At 45.6% G+C, this 20,959-nt stretch overlaps 2 protein-coding genes across 3 annotated transcripts in view; one reads left to right on the plus strand and one right to left on the minus strand.

The window, feature by feature from the left end:
• TDRD9 (tudor domain containing 9) overlaps positions 1-20,959 on the plus strand; it is a 110,354-nt gene that overhangs the window by 7,690 nt on the left and 81,705 nt on the right. For both annotated transcript variants that reach the window (XM_061395511.1, XM_061395510.1), the window contains exons 2-5: positions 10,070-10,185; positions 17,697-17,794; positions 19,292-19,513; positions 20,018-20,140. In XM_061395511.1, coding sequence (XP_061251495.1) covers positions 10,070-10,185; positions 17,697-17,794; positions 19,292-19,513; positions 20,018-20,140 — 559 coding nt within the window. The remainder of the gene's footprint in view (positions 1-10,069; positions 10,186-17,696; positions 17,795-19,291; positions 19,514-20,017; positions 20,141-20,959) is intronic.
• On the minus strand, positions 1,289-3,724 carry RD3L (RD3 like). The gene is made up of 3 exons (XM_061395512.1): positions 3,192-3,724; positions 2,507-2,812; positions 1,289-1,857 (listed from the first exon to the last, which is right to left on the minus strand). Exons 2-3 carry the CDS (start codon positions 2,803-2,805, stop codon positions 1,560-1,562), a joined length of 597 nt encoding a protein of 198 aa, XP_061251496.1. The 5' UTR covers positions 2,806-2,812; positions 3,192-3,724; the 3' UTR covers positions 1,289-1,559.

A 20,959-nucleotide genomic window follows, 5' to 3' on the forward strand; every position in this document is an offset into this window, starting at 1 on the left:
TGGTGGGGGTCCGTCTTCTTCCTGGGCTGCTGGGATGACCTACCGTCTACAGCCTCTTCAGTCACTGTAAGCTTTTTGATACGAACTATATTTAAAACTTTATTTTCTTCCCTTCTGGACAGAGAGGATTGCCCTTTCTTGAAAGTGCTGTAGACTTGGTCATTTCTTTTGTGCAGTGGCTGTTTGAGGTGCCTTGTGGGAGGAATATGTTTTAAGCCTCTTCATGGTGTGTATTTTCTGATACACATGCTGACGCTGCCGGTTCTAGTACTGAATTTCATAGACAAATTCCAAATTCTATTAAAACAAAAATTCTGTGAGGACCTATCATATAGCATAGGGAAATCTACTCAATACTCTGTAATGGTCTTTATGGGAAAATAATCTAAAAAAGAGTGGGTCTGTGTATATGTGTAACTGATTCAGTTTGCTGTATAGCAGAAACCAACACAGCGTCGTAAATCAACGAGACTCCCATAAAAATTACTTAAAACCCTGTTTCCATCGTTGATGCAGTGTCGGACCTCTTTTTTCTGCTTCCTGCATTCACTGCTCAATGAGCAGCTGTGCACTTTGGGGAGCATTTCTCTTTCCCACAAATAGTTCTCACTCTGTGAACTCTTACAGTGATGGAAGAAGCCATAGTTATGTTCTGAAAACCAAACAGAAAGGGAACAGGAGTGAAAGGTGTCTTTACTCTAAGTCTGCTTGGGGTGTGTTCCCATTTACCTTGTCTTATTAAACCCTGGTTGTGTTGACACCAGGATGGCCTGGAGACGGGAATGGTTGCCCACTCCAGTATTCTTGCCTGGAGAATTCCACGGATGGAGGAGCCTAACAGGCTACAGCCCGTGGGGTTGCAAAGAGTTGGACATGGCTGAGCGACTAACACAGTATTGGTTTAGATCAGCATTGATTGTTTTTCTTTGAGAGTAGCAGTTACCAGTGTTGTTAAACCAGTTCATTTATTTTTTTTCATAGTATAGATCTGTGTTTTTTATACTTCTCTTAATGTTGGTTGAGATTAAAGATGAATCTGAGTGTTGAGATGAAGCACTGCTTTGCTTGCAGACCACACGTAGTTTTCTCCCTCCCTGCCGCCTTCCCCCACAGAGAATGATTGACTCAGTCTTATATTGTAAAGGTAAGATTCACAGTAATCATTTATTTTATTCAATACATAGCTTCCTTTTAGAATAAAAGTCAAAGTTAATTTGTCAAATTTTATACTTCATACTTTCATATAAATTTCATATTTCAAATTTCAGAATAAAACTTAGTTTCTGTGAGTTGTGTTTGAGGTATAAGAAAATACTTCAAACAGTTTTTCAAAATATTTAGGAAATATTTTAGTTGAAAGCATACTGTTCAGTGAAAACATTGCATTTTAAAAGTGGCTAGAAAAGGAACACTATTTCAAATATCGACTACATCACAGAAATTTTAGCTTCTGATCTCGCAACAAAGAGTAACATCAAGTCACATCACTTTCTCTTAATGTTAAGAGTTCTGATGCTAAGATGGTCACCAAAAAACTCTTCTCTCTGGGTATAGGTAACTTAACTTGATGGGTAGTGGTACGGTAGGTTCCATATTCGATGTGAGAATGTCGGGAACCTGTTCTTTGTGTTTCTGTCTACATAACTTGAGATGGTGGGGATTTCATCTTTCTCTGGACCCTCGGAGCTGCCCCCTGGGGTCACGGAGCGCACAGGGCAGGCTGCGCCCGGGGACCCTTCCAGGCACTCCTGCTGACTGCCCCCGTCAGCGCTGCTCAGGAAGTCTCTCAGAACTTGCTTGAAGATGTAGACGATTTCCCACGGCAGTACATCATTTTCTGCCAGAACTTCTCGAAATCTAGAGGCAAAACACTTGTGAGTATTCAGTTCAGAAAATCTCTTGTCATAACCCTTTATCTCAAAAATTCAGCTTAAATAATGTGCTCATATAGTAGTTATCCATTTTTAGCGTAAACTGCTGAAGAAGGCAATGGCACCCCACTCCAGTACTCTTGCCTGGAAAACCCCATGGACGGAGGAGCCTGGTAAGCTGCAATCCATGAGGTCGCTGAGAGTCGGACACGACTGAACAACGTCACTTTCACTTTTCACTTTCATGCATTATAGAAGGAAATGGCAACCCACTCCAGTGTTTTTGCCTGGAGAATCCCAGGGATGAGGGAGCCTGGTGGGCTGCCGTCTAGGGGATCACACAGAGTCGGACACGACTGAAGTGACTTAGCAGCAGCAGCAGTGTAAACTGCACATTTCTTTAAAATTATGCTTCTAGTGAAGAAATTTTGAAAGTGACTTTAAAACATTTCCTAGCCAGTGAGTTATCAACAGATTTTTTTTTCTTGTCCAGCCCATTCTTTGGGATTTTGGTTGCTGAGCATTTGATACACACGGTTAAAGGACTTATATGATAAATAACGATCTCCACTCTAAGTGTAAAAGGAGCTGAGAGCTGACAGCAGACATCAGGAGAAGAGAGTGTAGAGTTTTACCTGCTGAGAACAGTTCCCGTTTGGCACGGTTGAACCTGTGAGCAGAGAACTTCGAGTTGTCTTTGTTCAGTAGCTGGAATGGCTGTGTGGGGATGCTGGTAGCTTCTCAGCCAGTTGTAATCCACACCTGTTTTTTTCACTTTTTGCTCATTTTCGATCTCCTGTATCAGTCTCTCCCGTTCCTTCAGATGCCATTTTAATTCCCGAAGCAGAGTCTTTGTCACTACATCTGAGTCAGGGTAGTGTGTGGATTTGTAGGAATCATGTTTTGGCCATTTCATCCAGCCAAAAAATGGCATTTTAAGCCTGTGGAAAAGCTTTCACTTGTTTACTTGCATAAAATGTTATGGTTCTGATCAGCAAATATTTGTTTCTTTACAGTAAATTTGCCAGAAAAGTGCATGAATTTTTCACTGGTTAGATATACAGGTCAGAATAAGATTAGAATGGATTATTTCTAACTAGGTCAGTGCCAAAAACCAGGCTTTCGAAATACTTTTATGTAGCTAAGCAGGAATGAAATACAGTCAGGGATAATCTACAGACTGAACACTTCCTGAAAATAACACTAACACTTGCTATTAAAAGTTCTTAGGAGGCTCTATAATATTAACATATAGGAAAGTGCTGTCCGCAAACAGACTTCTGACTTAGGTTTTTTATACAGAAAAGGTTTAAAGGTTACCTGTGAAGTTGCTGGGTCCAACGTGGCCTGTTGCTAAAGAGTTCACTTGAATTGGTGATGGAGCTGTGCTGCACACAGGCACGTCTCCTCCTCCTGGATGGGTCCCCTGTTGAGAGAATGAGCCGCCTCCTTTCCCCACTGAAACCGTCTTCAAAATAAATAACTTTCTGTGTTAGGAAGGAGGCCGTGATGTCTTCATTTGGAGAGAATGCTCCTTAATCCACCTTGTAAGTAACCTAGAAGAAAGGACAAAAATAACTCACTGTTTAATCTTTACAAATTATATAACGCTTCGCCTTTTGAATGTAGCTGTCTCTTTGAAAAAGATGCCGGCAGCCACGGATTCTGGTCCTAAATGCATTTAGACATATCTTTGGTGGAGAGATGAAGAAAGGTCGTCTGAAGCACCACAGATGCGCTCCCAGCTAAAGTGAAGACTGTCGCATGATGTGATGCTCTGTGTGCGTAGCTGCAGGTCACAGTTTAGTGCTGTATTTTTATGCCTGTAGAGCTCTAAAAATAACCATGTTGCTTTTATTCTTCAGCTTAACTTTCAGGCCATTTGGAAGTCAGGTCACTGTCCCCGCTAATGAAAGCATGGGAAAGGGATGGACTTGACTCTGCACAATATACACACGATACACATTCTGAGAAAACGCGCTACAGTTGTGCAAAGTAGGCAAAGAATGCTAGATATTAGTCCTGTGAAATATTTAGCAAATGCTACATTCTGTACACGTTTTGGTTTTTTTCTAAATAGTATTTAAATTTGTATATTTAAACAAGTTGCAATGCATTACATATATTACATACACTGAAGTAGATAACTTTATACTTTGTAATCTCTAGAAGCATGGTGATAAGGCAATCTACTGATTGAGGTCAGAAAAAAAAAAGAGAGACATAAGAACATATAAAGTTGAAAACAAAATCTTACAGTTCATTAAAGAAAATAATTTCTGGTTTTCTTCTGGAGCTGAGAGTGAAACTTGCACTTACTGTTTGGGTGAGTGCCGGCGTGTAAGGTCCTTGTGAGGGTTTTCTGTCCCAGAGCCTGTGTGTCTTTCCCTGAAGTGTGGACAGGTTCTTGACTCTCTGGGTCTGTTAAATGACTGCACAGCGCTTCCCTTTTATAATATGTGTTTCTTGTGTTGCTCTTTCCTCCAACTGAACTGTGATGAGTAGACCTCATTCATCCGCATCGGACCTGCATGTCACGCACGATAAAGAGGGATGCGTGTGGTCACCCTGCAGCTCCTGTTACTCACATGTTAGAAAACCTAGATGTCAGGGTTCATTATCTGCAACGAGCAGGTTTTCACATCGCATTGTGTGTAGCGCCGTGCGAAGGACGGGAGGAAAGTTTCTCGTGACAGAGCTGTCCTCTCGGATTTCCTCCTGACAGCACCGTGAACCACGCAGCTTCTCCCTCTGAATAACCTCCTCGTCGTTGCTTTGGTTCTTCACGTTTGCCTCTGAAGCGTCAGAGCTGTACTGGGTTGGAAGATGACCTGCGTTTCTGTCCCGGGCTGGCTTGCTTGCATACCGGTGTCTGTCCCTGCGTGACCCTTCAGCTGCGCTCACGCTGGTTCTGCTGAGGGGCTTGTCTTTCTTTTCCGTGTACCTACACTGTAACTCTTTTTCAGGGCCCATTTTAAATACCAGCTAATTTTTTCTTCGGTCTGAGGGAAGAACATCATTTTCCCCTTGACCCCTTTTTGCTTGAGCTCTGGTCGCATCTCTCTCCACTGCTATACTACTGTCCTTTAAGACCAGGTCTGTTCTGCCCCCGCTGGGGTTTCGGCTCTCCTTCTCTCAGCAGGTACCCTTGACTGTGCCGACTGTGCCAGGCCCGGGTGCACGTCGGGGACTGGGGGCCACGGGAGGCAGCGGTGGACAGACTGACTGTTCCCTGCCCTGCGGGCCCGTGGGCAGACGAACCCGAGTCCCCGAGGGGCCAGTGTGGTGGTCCTGGCACACTCAAGGCCTCCCTGGTTGGCTGCGGGGGTTGGGGAAGGCCTTCCTGGGGACGGGCTGTCCTTGGAGCAGAGACCTAAGGGTCACTGAGTAAGCCACACAGAGAACTTCTCGAGGGGCGGTCTCCTGCCTCCCCTTGACCTGTTAGCACCTAGCTGGCTATCAAGGCTTGCCCAAGTCTGATCTTGACAGAACGTTTCCTACCGCCTGGACTCACATTCAGTACATTTTCCTTTGATCTTCCTTGGATAAGCCAGTTTTTCTAATACTTAGGGTGTGCCGCCTGTAGTATTACACATTTTGTTTCTTCTGTCCTAGCTCCTGAGGTCATTAGATTGAAACAGAGCCCAAATGTCATTCTCTGATTAAAGCAGTTCCCCTACTGTAATGTAGATAGAGACAGAAGTATTTGTAGATCCGGGTAAGGAAGTACTTTTGCATTAATCCTGCCTGTTCCTCAGAGTATAATCAGAATAATGTTGGATTTTATTCATCAAACATTTTAGTAAGTTGAATAAGTGAATTTTTTCTAATTAATTGTAACCTCGTGAAGCTGTTTTGTGTGGAAGACATAAAACTTGAACTGTGAAGCAGTTAGGTTAATTCCTTTTTGGTCACTGTCATGGTTTTCTAGGCTACATCTTGGCTGAATTGTAGAAAATTTTATAAGACAAAGTGAGATAGCATCATATCATCCCTAGTGTGCGTGTGTGTAAAAGTGTAAGATGTATAAGGAAGTACTTAAATTTAAGTCTAAAAAGACAAAACTTTGGAATCCTGAAGGGCAGGCTAAGGAGCCAGATTGTATATAAGCAGATTTTGTATATATGCGACCAGGGCCACCTTACACAGTTCTCAGCAGCTTTCTGTTGCAATTAAAGGCAGGTTTTTCATTGTAAGGAGACTACTGTCTTCCTGTTTTTAATTCCTTTGCTACTGATCTCAAAGTTCTGGATTATTGGTTCTTTTTTTTTTTTTTTTGTCTGTTAAAGATGCAGTCACCATTTGAGAAACTGATGTTGAATTTCCTTTCCCAGTATTATTCCCTCCATAAGATGTCTCACACTAAAAGCCGCGTTTTCATGGGGCTGTGCTCGTGTCTCCCTGGCTGGAGGGAATTCGCAGCACGTGCCCGGGTTAGGTGCAGCTCTCAGGTGGCCTCTGTTGTTGCCCTTGACCTTGGTAGACATGTTCACAGTTTTATAACTCGTTCATTAATATTTTCCTTTTTTGTGTTCTTGTTTAAAGCCTTCTTTACTCCAAAGTTATGACATAGGGGAAGATCAGCGTTTTAGGCTTAAAAAATAAGTACCCCCTGGGTGTAGTTGGTTTGGAGTTAATTAGCGGTTGGTGTGAGGTGGGGGGTCCCCAGGTTGGATAGCCATTATCCAAAGTCAGTGGTTGTCGCTTCGCCCAGCAGCGCTCCTGACGGCTCCTAGCGCAGTCCCTGTGGGCGTGCCCTGGGCGCTTGGAGTATCCTCATATCGTGGGCCCTGGGTCTTGTCACACCCTGTGGGGCTGCAGGTTCCACCCAGCATCCTGTGGGCAGCGATCCGAGGCCCATCGGGGCCTCCGAGCCTCGGCAGGGCTGTCCGGATCTGTCCTCAGTTCTCCAAGTCCATGCTGGGCTGTCTGGGCTTGGTGCCGTGCGCCCAGCCCGGGTGAGCACAGCGGTTCCTAGGGGTTCCCGGGGGTCTGCAGCGTCCCAGGTGCTGTCCCGCCCAGGGCCTCCCTCTCCCGGTCCTCTGGCTGGAAGCCGGGGCTTTCTTGTCCTGTTCTGCCCAGCACTTCCTGCAGCAGCCTCTGCCCTCTAGGCCGAGCAGTGGATAGATTAAGAAAAAGGGCCGTGAGAGTTTGTGCTGCCGACAAGGGTCCATGTAGTCAAAGTGGTGGCTTTTCCTGTAGTCATGTACGGATGTGAGAGCTGGACCATAAAGAAAGCTGAGTGCCAAAGAATTGATTTCGAATTGTGGTTCTGGAGAAGACCTGAGAGTCCCTTGGACTGCAAACCAGTCCATCCTAAAGGAAATCAGTGCCCCTACACCTCTGCCTGTGCCAGGGCCCCCGTGCATTTTATAGTGTGGGGAGTTGAGGCCAGGGGCTGCCAGAGCTAAACACGACGCTCTGTGCCTGGTGAGCGCTCTGCATTCTCGTCTCGCCCTAGTCTGCCCGGCACCGCTTACTGGTCAGCGCTCCGCAGCAGCTGCGAAGGCATTCTGCCGGGAGTCACAGCTCCCTTCTGTGCGGGTGCGGTGTGCTCACCCATCTAACTGGAAGCTGGAGCCTTGAACTAATTCTTTTTTATTTTATTTTACTTTTAAAAATTTTATTTTATTTTTTAACTTTACAATATTGTATTGGTTTTGCCATATATCAAAATGAACTCATTCTTGACTCCTCGTCACTCAGTCGTGTCTGACTCTTTGTGACCCCATGGACTGTAGCCTGTCAGGCTCCTCTGTCCATGGGATTCTCCAGGCAAGAATACTGGAGTGGGTTGTCCTGCCCTCCTCCAGGGGATCTTCCCAACCCAGGTCTCCTGCATTGCAGGAGGATTGTTTACCATCTGAGCCACCAGGGAAGCTGGTTATTTTACATCCGCCGTGTCTAATAATGACGGCATATTCTATGGGCTCCACTTTAACCGCTGCCCCTCTGGTCTGAGCGATGTCATCTCTGGCCTTGGTTATATGGTGCTCTGTTAGGTGGTCTCCCTGCTTTTCTGCTGTGTCTGAGCCCCCATCATTCCACCCCACTTTACCTGATCAGAGCCATCCTGTTAAAATAGGAGCCAGGTATTGTTATTTCTCTGTCTGAGTGCCAAACTCAACTCACTCAGAGAAAAGGCCAAAATCTTTAGGATTAGCCCCTGCCAGTCCCCGGGTTCTCCTCTGCCCGAATCCCTGGCTCTTCTGTACCTCTACCCCCACCAAACCAGGCTTTCTCTGCTGGAGCCACATGGGCCTCTTGCCCACCTTCCTGGCACTTTGGCCTCAGGGCTCCTGCTTTCCTGACTGCCTCACTCAGAGAGCTGCCCAGCCTTCATTTCTGTCTGGTCTTTGCCTGAGTGTTCCCCTGTATATTTTATACCCACACCCCCCCCCACATTTTCTTTATCCCTTCCTCTGTTGATGGTCATTTGGGTTGCTTCCATGTCTTCAGTTCAGTTCAGTCACTCAGTCATGTCTGACTCTTGGCAACCCCATGGACTGCAGCACGCCTGGCTTCCCTGTTCATCACCAACTTCCGGAGCTTGCTCATGTTTTTCGACTCATGTCTGTTGAGTCGGTGATGCCAGCCAACCATCTCTTCCTCTGTCATCCCCATATCCTTTTGCCTTCAGTATTTCCCAGCATCAGGGTCTTCTCCAGTGAGTTGGCTCTTTACATCAGATGGCCAAAGTATTGGAGCTTCAGCTTCAGCATCAGTCCTTCCAATGAATATTCAGGACTGATTTCCTTTAGGATTGACTGGTTTGATCTCCTTGCAGTCCAAGGGACTCTCAAGAGTCTTCTCCAGCACCACAGTTCAAAAGCATCAATACTTTGACTCTCAGCCTTCTTTGTGGTCCAACTCTCACATCCATATGTGACTATTGGAAAAACCATAGCTTTGACTAGATGGACTTTTGTCAGTAAAGTAGTGTCTTGGTTATTGTAAATACTGGGGTGCATGTATTTTTTCAAATTAGAGTTCTTTTCTGGGTATGTGCCCAGGAGTGGGATTGCAGGGTCATACAGTAACTCCTGTTTTTAAAGAAGCCTCAGACTGTTGTCCGCAGTGGCTGCACCGTTTTGCATTCCCACCGGCAGGGTGGGAGGGGCCCTTCTCCCACGCCCTCCCTCGTTTGTTGCACGTGGACTCGAGAAGGAAGTGATTTGGCTGTGCCAGGTCTTAGTTGTGGCGCGCAGGCTCAGTGGCTGTGGCGTTGAACTCGTGTGCCCTGCATTGGAAGGCAGAGTCTTAACCACTGCACTGCCAGAGCTCTCCCTATCATTGTAGACTTTTTGATGGTGGCCGTTCTGACTGGCGTGAGGTGGCACTTACTGTTGTTTTGACTTGCATTTCTCTCATAATTACCAGTGTTGAGATCTTTTCATGTGCTTGTTGGCCATCTGGATATTGTCTTTGGAGAAATGTTTATTCGGGTCTTTTGCCCTTTTTTTTTTTTTTAATTGAGCTGTGTGAGCTGTTTGTATAGTTTGGCAATTAAGCCCTTGTTGGTTGAATTATTTGCAAATATTTTCTCGCATTCTGTAAACTGTCTTTTCTTGGTTTCATCTCCTTTGCAAAAGCTTGCAAGTTTGATTAGGTCCCATTTGTTTATTTTTGCTTTTATTTCTGTTGCCTTGGGAGACTGACCTAAGAAAACATTGCTATGCTATGTCAGAGAATGTTTTGCCTTTGTTTTCTCTGAACCTGTAGTCTTGACTGCCTTTAGTTCAAAAGGATCCTCATGCAAAAGTGAGCTGCGGAGGCTCGTTCTGACACCCTGAGCCTCCATGCGCGTCTCTGCACATGCTCCCTGTCTGCAGCGCAGCACTGCTCTCGGGGAGGCACGGAGGGCGTTGCAACAGATACTGGTAGATTGCCCTGCAGAGGAAGTGGCTGTGTCCGTTTACTGCCCTCTCCTCAGGATCTGAGACCATTTGTTCTTTTGGCCAATTTGAAGGATGAAAAACCTTTCTCATTGCTTTAATTTGCATCTCTTTGGTGACTGAGAATTTGATTGTATTTTCATTTGTTTATTGATGCTTTGCAATTTTTCTTGTAGGGCTTAATGTAAAAGTTATTTATTCAAGAATTCTCCTAGCATATGGACATTTCTTAGCTTTTTATAAACAGTATGGTTTTTATAGGCCTTTTGTAAACAGTATAGTAACTTTTAATATTCTTTGCAGGCTCCTGGGTGAAAAGAGCGCAGATACGGAGTATATTGACAAATACAGACAACTTGAAGCACAAGAATTTTATCTGTATTTCCTTGATCACTTAATCAGCGGGTCAGATAAAACAGGTATCTTTAAATATCATAGAATATGTGTGAGTTGTTCACAACATTAAGTTCTTAAACGTCTTTAAAAATGTAGTATTATTTTGATCAATGAAGAATCCATGTTGCTTGTTAATTCAGGATTTTTAGGGGAGTGAGTGTATGATAGATTATAAATTGCCAGTGTGTCATAGGTTGTAAGTTGCTCATTTTTTTCTCTTTTAAGTGTAGTGTCTAAAATAGTCTGCCTTTTGGAAGACTACTGATGGTCCCTTACCTTACTGTTAATTTGAAATACTTGAAATTGTTATTAAAGTTATTATATGGAGAAGGAAATGGCAACCCACTCCAGTCTTCTTGTCTGGGAAATCCCATGGACTGTAGAGAGGAGTGTGATGTAGGAGCCAGGCTCCTCTGTCCATGAGGTCACAAAAGAGTTAGACACAACCGAGTGACCAAACAGCAACAACAACAATAACTGTGTGAGTTTGTGAATATACTATAACCAGTCATCCACTTTAAAAAGCCGGGTTTTATAGTATATAAAACATACCTTGATGAAAATTCAGTTGGAAACAACAGGTATGCAAAGAAGCAGGAAAATATATCCTTGATTAAGAGAAGAATCAATCAATCAATCAAAATTCACCCAGAACTGACACAGGTGTTCATATTAGCAAATAAAAACATTTATTGATACGTAGTTTTTATAACTACATTTCATATGTTAAAAAAGTTAAATAGAGAGACCTGAAAGATTTTTTTAAAGACCCAAATTAAACTTCTAGAGATGGAAGCTCTTGCATATGAGATAAAAAGAACTCTGGAGACATCTGTGTTAGTCCAGTGGTTAAGACTCCTTGCTTCCACTGCAGGGGGCACGGGTTTGATCCCCGGTCAGGGAACTGAGATCCTACATGTCCTGCAGCAAAAAAAAAAAAAAAAAAAGCGATAGATTAGATTTTGCAAAAGATACAATGAACTAGAAGGCATAGCAATAGAAACTATGAAACGCTGGGCTGAAAGAAGCGCAGGCTAGAATCAAGATTGCCAGGAGAAATATCAATAACCTCAGATATGCAGATAACACCACCCTTATGGCAGAAAGTGGAGAGGAACTAAAAAGCCTCTTGATGAAAGTGAAAGAGGAGAGTGAAAAAGTTGGCTTAAAGCTCAGCATTCAGAAAACGAACATCATGGCATCTGGTCCCATCACTTCATGGCAAATAGATGAGGAAACAGTGGAAACAGTGTCAGACTTTATTTTTTTGGGCTCCAAAGTCACTGCAGATGGTGATTGCAGCCATGAAATTAAAAGACGCTTACTCCTTGGAAGGAAAGCTATGACCAACCTAGACAGCATATTAAAAAGTACCCAGCAAAAATATTTTTCAAAAATGAAAGTAAAAGAGTATTTCAGATGCATGAAAGATAAACGAATTTATCTACTCACATGTAGAAATTTAATGATGTTCATTAGCCTATAAATGTGAGTTTTCTGTTTTATTTTTAAAAATCATCTGTATCATTAAACAGTTAAAAAATTATTATAGTTTTAAGAATAACTGTATTAAAACAAAATTTTAAAGAATACATAAATGTGTAAAAACAAAATTTTAAAGAATACATTAAATGTGTAAAATAAAAGACAGAAGTCCTTTTTAATCTCTCCTCCTCCCATGGGTACAGCTGTTCAGAGTTTACATTAAGCTCGTCACTTCCTGTGAGAGTGCACTCTTTTTCTCTGTGGGTTTTCTTGTTAGCATTAGGCCTGATTCATACGGTAGAAGTAAGTTTTTATTCTTTTGCTTTGCAAACGCTTATCCCTCACAAGCTTCCTACCGGCCAGCCAGGAAGTTCTACACCCTTCCCTTCTGCCCTGTGTGCTCACGCTCCGATGTAGAGATAGAAGCTGGGATTCGAGTAATGTTTTCCTTTTCAGCCTTTTTGAAAATTTCAGCATACAGCCCATATATAAAAGTATATCAGTCCTTTTAACTGTCTTCACTTGGACTTCTTGATAATATAAAATACTGATACCTTTCATCAATTCTGAAACAGTCTGAGCTGTTATCTCGGAGACCCCCACCCTCATTCAGTTTGCATTTTTCAGTTTTCAGTCACCCAGCTGTCTGCTGTTCACTTTCTCCTTGTTGGTCTTTCTCCTGAGGCAGAAGCAGCTGTGAGTTCTTTGTTTCTGTCTCTGTGTCCCAGTCTGGTTAGAGACTTTGCCCTGGTGTTTTCCTCTCTCTCACCAAACTTTTGGATTTTTAAAGATGGTGTTTGTATATTTAATCTGGTATCTTTAGTTGTCCTGAGGGGGAATATTTGTCTGAACAATGCAGTACCTTATTACCAGAAGTGATCGTTCAAAGTGATCGTGTGTGTCCTTTGATCTGATATTTACTTGTGCTAAGAAAAGTACAACACCGTACGTGTAAGAACAGTCAGTGCGTCATTGCTTATGTAAGGGACGCCTTTCGAATCTCTTCAGTGTCAATGAACAGAAGACTGGCGATTTTTAAAATATTTATTTATTTTTTAATTGAAGGATAATTGCTTTACAGAATTTTGTTATGAATCAGCCGTAGGTGAGGACTGGTGATTTGACCTGTGTAAGGGAGTTTGCAGATGTTGCTAGAAGCCCGCCACTTACTTACTGTGGACAGACGGCCGTCATTGCCGTCTCATGGGGAGGTGTGTGAGTTTTAAGATGGTGCTTGGTACCAGGGCCCTTCCCGTTGCCCCTGCGTACTCAGCGCCCGGCACGCACCTGCTGGCCCCTGCGCGGAAGCCACTAGACTGCAGAGGGATGCCTGCGAGTCCCAGTGTCTGCTCTTGGAACTTTTGATTTGGGTTCATATTTGAAACTATTTGCAATCTCTGTCCGTGGCACCTTTAATATATTTGGAAATTTTCACTAGGGAGTCATACAGCTCTGGCTGCACTTGGAAGATTCACTCCAAGACCAGTGTTTATCAAGATGTGAGCCAGGGACGGTGGGGAGCAGTGAGAGCAGAAGTTTAAAAGGCCTGGCCTCTGCTCTTAGAGAGGCCATCATGTGACCACACAGTTACACGAAGCGGGGCTTTAGAGGTGAATGCTCTGGAACGTAGCTCTCTGCGGACCTGGGACAAGGATTGTAACTTGAGCTGGGGTTCAGGAAAGTCATAATCGGGACTGGAGCTGAAGGATGAGTAGAAGTTTTAGAAGTTACCTAGGCAGCATGGGGATCGGGGAGAGGGGAATGTGTGCCAAGGGCTGTAACGGGGGAGAGTCTGAGGCTCCAGCCTTGGGAGCGTGCAAGGCACTCATTCGTGTCTGACTCTTTGTGCCCTGTGGACTGTACAGTTTGTAGAGTTCTCCAGGTTAGAAGACTGGAGTGGGTAGCCTTTCCCTTCTCCAAGGGATCTTCCCAACCCAGGGATTGAACCCAGGCCTCCCGCATTGCAGGTGGAGTCTGTACCAGATGAGCCACCAGGGAAGCCACCAGCCCTGGGCGAGGGCCGTCATTGCTGGGTGTGGGGGCCTGGGTGGGGGCAGCGGGGGACTGAGTCACAGCCCTCCCGAGAGGCCCACACCTTCATCTTCAGAGCGGTGGTGCCTGCGCTGCGTCCCTGGTAGAAGGAGCTTTGCAGCTCTGATGACGTTAAGGAGCTTGAGGTGGGGGTGCTGCCGGGTGGGCCCGGTGTAAGCACAGGGCTCTTCCCAGAGTCAGTAGTGGATGTGATGGCAGGCGCCGTGGGCTGCATGATTCGAGTAATGGGCAGGGAGCCAGGGGACGCAGGCCCTCTGGAAGCTGAAAAGGTGTGGGGACGGTTCTCCCCAGAGCCTGCAGAAGGAGCCAGCCAGACTGCTGTGGGCCTCAGATGCTCAGAGCTGTGGGAGAGGCAAGGTGTGCAGTGTGAGCGCGAGGCTCAGGGTCCTTGTCGCAGGAGCCGGGAAGCTGAGCGCGCTCGTGGGGGAGATGCAGCTGCTGGCGGGGGCCAGCCTGGGGCGGAGAATTCTGGTCCTAGTGCTCAGAGCAGCGGTGGGCTGAAGGTTCTAGGTTTATTCTGGGTGAGTCTGAGGGGAGGAGTGTCAAGTGAGGAGTGTTTTGAGGAGACTGCTCTGCTCATACCGGAGGGACTGGATTGGAGGGGCCGGTGTGGACCTGAGAAGTCCAGGCAGCACTGGCTGGTGATGGTGGGGATCGGGGAGCGGGGTGCTGGTCCGGGCCAGCCGGGTGGGACTCGGGGCATGGGGACGGGGACGTGGCGAGTGGCAGGGCTCACGCTCTGGCTTCTGAAGTGTGGTAGTGCCCATGAGGGCAGAGAGGCAGTTCTCTCGAGTGTGTGTGTGTGTGTGTGTGTGTGCGCGCGCCTGCGTGCACGGCGCACACACAGCACACAGCAGCTTCTATCCCTGTTCTGTCTGTCTGCATTAAAACCGTAAGATCGCACTAGTACCCCTGACTCTGGTCCGGCACCAGGGTTTCAGAGTGAGCGTTTGTCATGTCCAGATACGGAGTCCTTCTGCTTTTGGTGTGGTGTGGGTGGTATTTCATCTATGTAGCTCTTCTTAAAAATTATTTCTAAGTGGAAATCCAAGAACGCACATTCACTAAATTTCTATGAGTAACATTAGAATTATTTTGCATAATTAAAGGTAAATCATTTTTTCAAAGTTGACATTTAATAGCATTTCTGAGCAGCCCGCTTCCAGACTGTGGGCCCTGCCGGGTTTCTGCTGTTTTCACACAGCAGTTTTGAACTCGTCCTGGGCTGTGTCTGTAGTTGTGACGAAAGGCCATAGCACGGCCTCCCTCTTGTTCCGTGACATTTCTGTTGGTGATTTCCATCCCTCTCAGAACTTTTCTTCTGGGTTTAAAAGAATGGCCTTTATGGAGTTCTTAATAACTGAAGAAGGAAACAGTCAAATTAAGTTTAATTTTGTATTTGGAATACCAACCCTTACTTGGAGAAAGTGCTGTGTGGTTATTTTGAAGATTTAATTTCATGGTTAAATCAGTAGTGTAGTGATTAAGCTTCTTTTCTACAGTGAACAGCGTGTAATAGATTTTTTGATAAAATCCTCATGCCCATTGTATACTATTTGGAGCCCTGAACTGCTGAATTTTGGGGTTAGATTTTAGATTTGGCTGTTGCGAAAATAACGGGGTGACTTGGTAAAGAGAAACTAGCAATTTTCATGGTTTCCTGTTTTTTCCAGTTCAAGTGAAATGCTTTAATGTTAATTACCTAGAATAAAGAGAAAACAGGAAAATAAAAACAGCGAATTTTTAGGGCAGTGTGTCCTGCATCACTTTTGAGGGAAAGCTTGGCTGTGCGCAGTTGCCGCCTCGCCCTGGCTGGCCGTGTCCTTTCTCCGAGCGCTGCTCGCGGTGATGGCCTGGGCCCCGCCTCTGGCTGGGCTGCGCATGCGCAGATGCCCGAGGTGCGCAGCCGGGACCTCTCTTGGTTCCCGGTCCTCCCTCGGGCGGTGGACGCGGAGGCTGGACTCGACTCGCGCTGGGTCGGTTCCAGCCAGTGACCTGAAAACGTCAGCCCGTGTTTCGTGTTAAACAGAGGAAGGGCTGCGGTTTAGACAGTACAGTTAGGCCTTTCGGGATTTTTTCCTGTAGCATTTCCGTCTCCAAGTAGCAGCCTTCAAAATGCGTGTCATCAAGGAGTGTGAGTCACGTTAGTGTGGTTAACGTGGTGGCTCGTTCAGCGGCTCCGGTCTTGAGCGAGAAGCACGGCTGCCAGCCTTTGGTCCCTCTGGAGAGCCCGTGTCGCATCATGGCCCTGGCAGGCCCGGGCGCTCACGGTGTCCCTCCCTCTGTCACCACGTCCCTATGCCGTCTTTAGGGGCTTCCTCCGCTGTGGAGCCTCAGCCCTTCCGTTTGTGCTGGAAAGGCCGATTCTTGATGGATAAGCCTGCCGGCCCCAAGAGAGGGAAGGGCCAGATGTTTTCCCTATTTAGGCTTGCATTATCTCAGTTCTTCATTTGTAGAGCAGTCTGGGTACCCAGCCATCATTTTTAGAATTCCAAATAATTTAATAAAATGTTGGAACCATTTATAAATTAGGAACTGTTCACACTCTGAATTTTGCTCAGTGTTTTGAAGATAGCGTGGTTAACTTAAGGGCTTTTTAGCCGAGTGCTTCTAGAAGGGGTGAGACTGGGAGGAAGTGCACCAGTGGAAGTATGGGATAGCGGCACAGACCGTGACTTGTAAAAGCTGCGAGGGGGAAGGGGAGGAGAGAGGGATGAGAGTGGCCGGGAAGCGCAGGCTTCTGAGAGCAGTGTCAGCAGTGAGGTGTCTAGATGATCAGAAAGCTGTCTGGGGCAGGACTTGGAGAACAGCCTCCTGAAGTCAGTGCCCGGCTTCCTGGGAGGAAAGAGGAGCTGGCTCCTCTGCTCTTCAGGTTCGGAACAAGTTGTTGGTTCAACTGCAGGAAAATAGCCATGTTGTAATTATATAGCTAGGCCAGTTTTGAAACTGAGGGTATGTGTAGGAGAACATGTAGGAGAGCAAAAGAAAGGCAGAGACACGTGTGTGTCGGGCAGGAACAGCGGCAGCTGGGCAGACGGAGAGACGGGGCAGAGCAGCACAGGGCTGGGAGGAGCAGGAGAGAAGGACCCAGGAGGGCCAGCCCCGTGCTGAGGCTGGGAGAGACAGGGACGCTCCAGAGTTTACTTTGGAAATAAAATTATTTCCCAATAAAAGTTTGTATGCTGAGACTTTTGATGATTGTTAATTTGTCAAGAATTTGTGGCGTTGCCGGAGAGGAGTGTGTATATTTACAAGAGAACATTCACTGGGCTTCCCTGGTGGCTCGGGGTAAAGAATCCACTTGCCATGCAGGAGACCCCGGTTCCATCCCTGGGTCGAGAAGATCCCCTGGAGGAGGGCATGGTAACCCACTCCAATATTCTTGCCTGGAGAATCCCCAGGACAGAGGAGCCTGTCAGGCTACAGTCCATGGGATCCCGAAGAGTCAGACACGACTGAGCAACTAACACTTTTATTCACTCGTAGGACTGGGCAGAGCTCCCCTGGTGAGCCTTTGTCAGAGCAAAGACGGTCCCCGGCCCCTCTCAGGACCCCTGCTCACAGGGTGGTGTGTGGCTGTCTACTGCCTATTTGTTCCAGTATCGAGGAGTGAACACTTAACAAACTGATGTGACTTTTCAAATCAGAGTTAGTTCTTTCAGCTAGTCATTTTTGTGCTGTTTGCAAGTGATGAGCTTGGCGCTCTGCAGGCCTCTTGTCTTAGAGGTGGCACTAGCCTACAGCACCGATGGCTGCAATGGACGGGGGGGTGGCGCTCTGCTCCTGTGCGTTGCTAGTGGTGGGCGCTCCAGTAGCGCCCACTCCATCATTGCTGATGACCCTGCTCACAGTGTTGGCCGGTGAATGCGTGTTTGTGTGTGTGTGCAGCTTGCTCTGTATATGCTGTATATATAGACTAGATAAGCATGGGGTTGTTTATCTTGCCTTTTTTCACATGAGAAATACCATTGTATTTGTTTGTTTTGTCTGAATCCAGGTCCAAGGCCACCTTTAGCTAAATCCAGCCATGTGATGCGCATCCCAGAGACAGCCTATAAATATCCTGAGTTGCCTATAAGCCGGTGTAGGGAAGAGGTAACGTTATTTTTCTCATGATGTGGTTTTGTTGTTTGCATGCCAGCGACCCAGCCCTTGGTTTCTAGTCTGAAAGTGACGAGGGGCCGGGTGGGCACCGGGAGGAGGCTCTGTGCAGTGACCGCGCAGAGGGCCTTCCTCCCGCCGTGTGTCACTCGTTCAGCTTCCCCCGAGCTCACCTTTTCCTGTTTAATCCTTCGTCCCGTCTCCCCTGCTCTGAAGTAGATGTGAGTGGACACCTGTGGGCCCAGGGAGCTGCTGCCTTCAAGTCCCACTGCCCAGACGTTTTTGAAAGCGGATACTGCCTGCCCCTGGTCACAGCCGCCTCTAGCATTCCACTGGGGTTCCTTTATACACTGGCTGTTTGTGTTGCCTGGTTATTGATCAGTCCTTGATATATCATTTTATGAACAATGTCAGGCAATACAGCAGGAAGATGATTGCATTTTTAATTAGTTACGTGTTACTAGACCTGGTTGGGCTTCCCAGGTGGCGCTAGTGGTAAAGAATCTGGCTGCCAATGCAGGAGATGTAAGAAACTGGGCCTGGAGCATCCCCTGGAGGACGGCCTGGCAGCACACTGCACTATTCTTGCCCGGAGAATCCCATGGACAGAGGAGCCTGGCTGGCTACAGTCTGTGGGGTCGCAAAGAGTCAAACACAACTGAAGTGACGTAGCAAGGCATAAACCTGGTTAAAAGTAGATGTATTGAAATCGTAATTAACTGTACTAATGGAAGAAATGGTTACAGATGACAGTAAACTGTATATGTTCTAAATTCATTTTTGCTTTGTGTTAGATTGAATCATGCAACTTGTGTAGAGTTTATATGCTTTATTAATTTTAAGAGGCCAACGTTAAAATTAATCTGCATCCCCTGACCATTTTGATGACTCGAGTGATAACCGAATGGTGTTTTGGGTGGGGTGGGAGGGGTGGATCGCTGGGTAACCGAATGGTGTTTTGGGTGGGGTGGGAGGGGTGGTAGCTGGGTCAGCGCTGGAGCCTTGCACATACAGTCTGTGGAGCAGTGGGGGTTACTTGTTTTCAAGTGTGTCTGAAGAATTTCAAGTGAGAACTGAGGGTACATTTGTTGTGTGTAACAACAGCTGTGTTTTCATATTTCTCAGTAGAATTAGATGGAGGCTCATCACACAATTTAAAAATAATAGAAATTTAGACTTAACAAGAGCTCTAGAAATTCAGTCTGGTGTTTTCATTTTTATGGATGAAGAAGCTGAGACCCAGGGGGCAGTGAACTTGGCCTGGATTTCTGTAGCCATTCGCTCCTGCTCAGTCAGATCAAGTGCAGTAACCACTAGTAACCTGTGTCCCTTTTGTGAGGTTTAGGTGGTTAGGTTAAGGATTTAACTTGTAAGGGTGAAGAGAAAAGAAATCCTGAAAGTCTTCTGAGGTTAAGCTTTCGGTTCATAGGTAACACTTTGCATCATTGTTAAATCTGTGGCAGTTTTGAAGGAACTCTTGTGCCATTCCAGGTCATCTCTTTGATCGAAAGCAATTCCGTGGTGATCATACACGGCGCCACGGGCAGTGGCAAGAGCACCCAGCTCCCACAGTACGTCCTCGACCATTACCTGCAGCGCTCCGCCTACTGCAACATCGTGGTCACCCAGCCGCGCAAGATTGGGGCCAGCAGCATCGCCCGCTGGATCAGCAGAGAGCGCGGCTGGGTTTTGGGTGGATTGGTGGGCTACCAGGTGAGTGTCTCTCCTTGGTCATTTTGTCTTTCACGTAAGTCGATGATAGGATGTGATTTATTTTCTGCTGGGAGAGAAGATGCAATCAGTTGCTTATGGAGCAGAATTATGGCATAATTTCGAAAATAGTGAAAATCAGAAGTTCTTGAAAATAGCTTAACTTCTTTCTCAGTTGAACAGAAAAGAAGTGAGAATTCTCAGACTCATGGCTTTTATAATTTTATCTTTAATTATATCTTTATGTTGAAGAGGTCTTCATATATAGTCATCTCAACATCAAAATGATATGGGCAGTATGACTAGATAAGCCAGTCTCTCCCCTCACCACCAAAGAAGGAGAAGGAAAATCAATTTGAGAATTTGTTAGTTTGTTATATTTTTTGCATTATATGATAATTTTTTGTTCCCTTTCTTACCTTCATTATGAAATTAACATTGCTTTCTTTGTAGTTAAATGTAAATCATTTAAATAGAAAATTCTTTTTTTTCCTTCCCCAATTGTAGGTAGGGTTGGAAAAAATAGCGACAGAAGACACCAAGTTAATTTATATGACAACGGGAGTCCTGCTCCAGAAGATAGTGAGTGCCAAGAGCTTGGTGGAGTTCACACACGTCTTCATTGATGAAGTAAGTGCTCTGCTCTTACGCTCTGTTTTCATTTGATGAGAGAACACAGTACAAGTTACTTATAAAGTGTCAGAAAGTTCTTTGAGTCTATATCAGCTTATTCTACTCATGCAAGTTGATTGGCTCTTTTTATCCTTTGCTCTTACTTCCAAAACATGGGTGAGGAGGTTGAGGAGAATGCAGAGATTCCTTGTTTAGACCAGGGGTTGGCAGACTGCAGCCTTCACGCCAAATTTGGCCCATTTCTGTAAATAAAGTTTTGTTGGCACACAGTTTTGCTGCATTTATGAGTGCTGTGAGGCTACTGCAGAAGAGATGGGTAGTTGGGACGGGGCCATTTGTTCCGTGAAGCTGGACATATTTGCCCTCTGGCCTTTTACAGGGAACGCCTGCTGACCCTGGTTTGGAGTATTAGCCACATCAGACAATTAAAAGAACTTTACTTGTCTGTAGGTGTTTTCAGCACCTTACAGATACTTTCCATCTAATAAAACAAGAACAATAAGAACAATAAAAACATCTTTTAAGAAAATGAATAGATATTAATCTATTCACTTTTCTAAAAAAAAAAATCCCTAATAATGTACTGTGAACCCTTTTCTTGTGCCAATCTTAGCTGTCTCAACTTTTCTCCGTAAGGATAGAATATTTTAATTTGATTTGACTTTATTCTATCTTCTTTTAGCCGTGCCGTGGGGCTTGTGGGGAATCTTAGTTCCCCAACCAGGGATTGAACCTGTGCCCTCTGTACTGCGTGTTGAGTCCTATCCACTGGACCTCCAGGGGATTCCCAATTTTGTTTATATGTTAAACTAGGGT

This window comes from Bos javanicus, chromosome 21 (genome assembly GCF_032452875.1).
Source record: "Bos javanicus breed banteng chromosome 21, ARS-OSU_banteng_1.0, whole genome shotgun sequence".
NCBI lineage: Eukaryota > Metazoa > Chordata > Mammalia > Artiodactyla > Bovidae > Bos > Bos javanicus.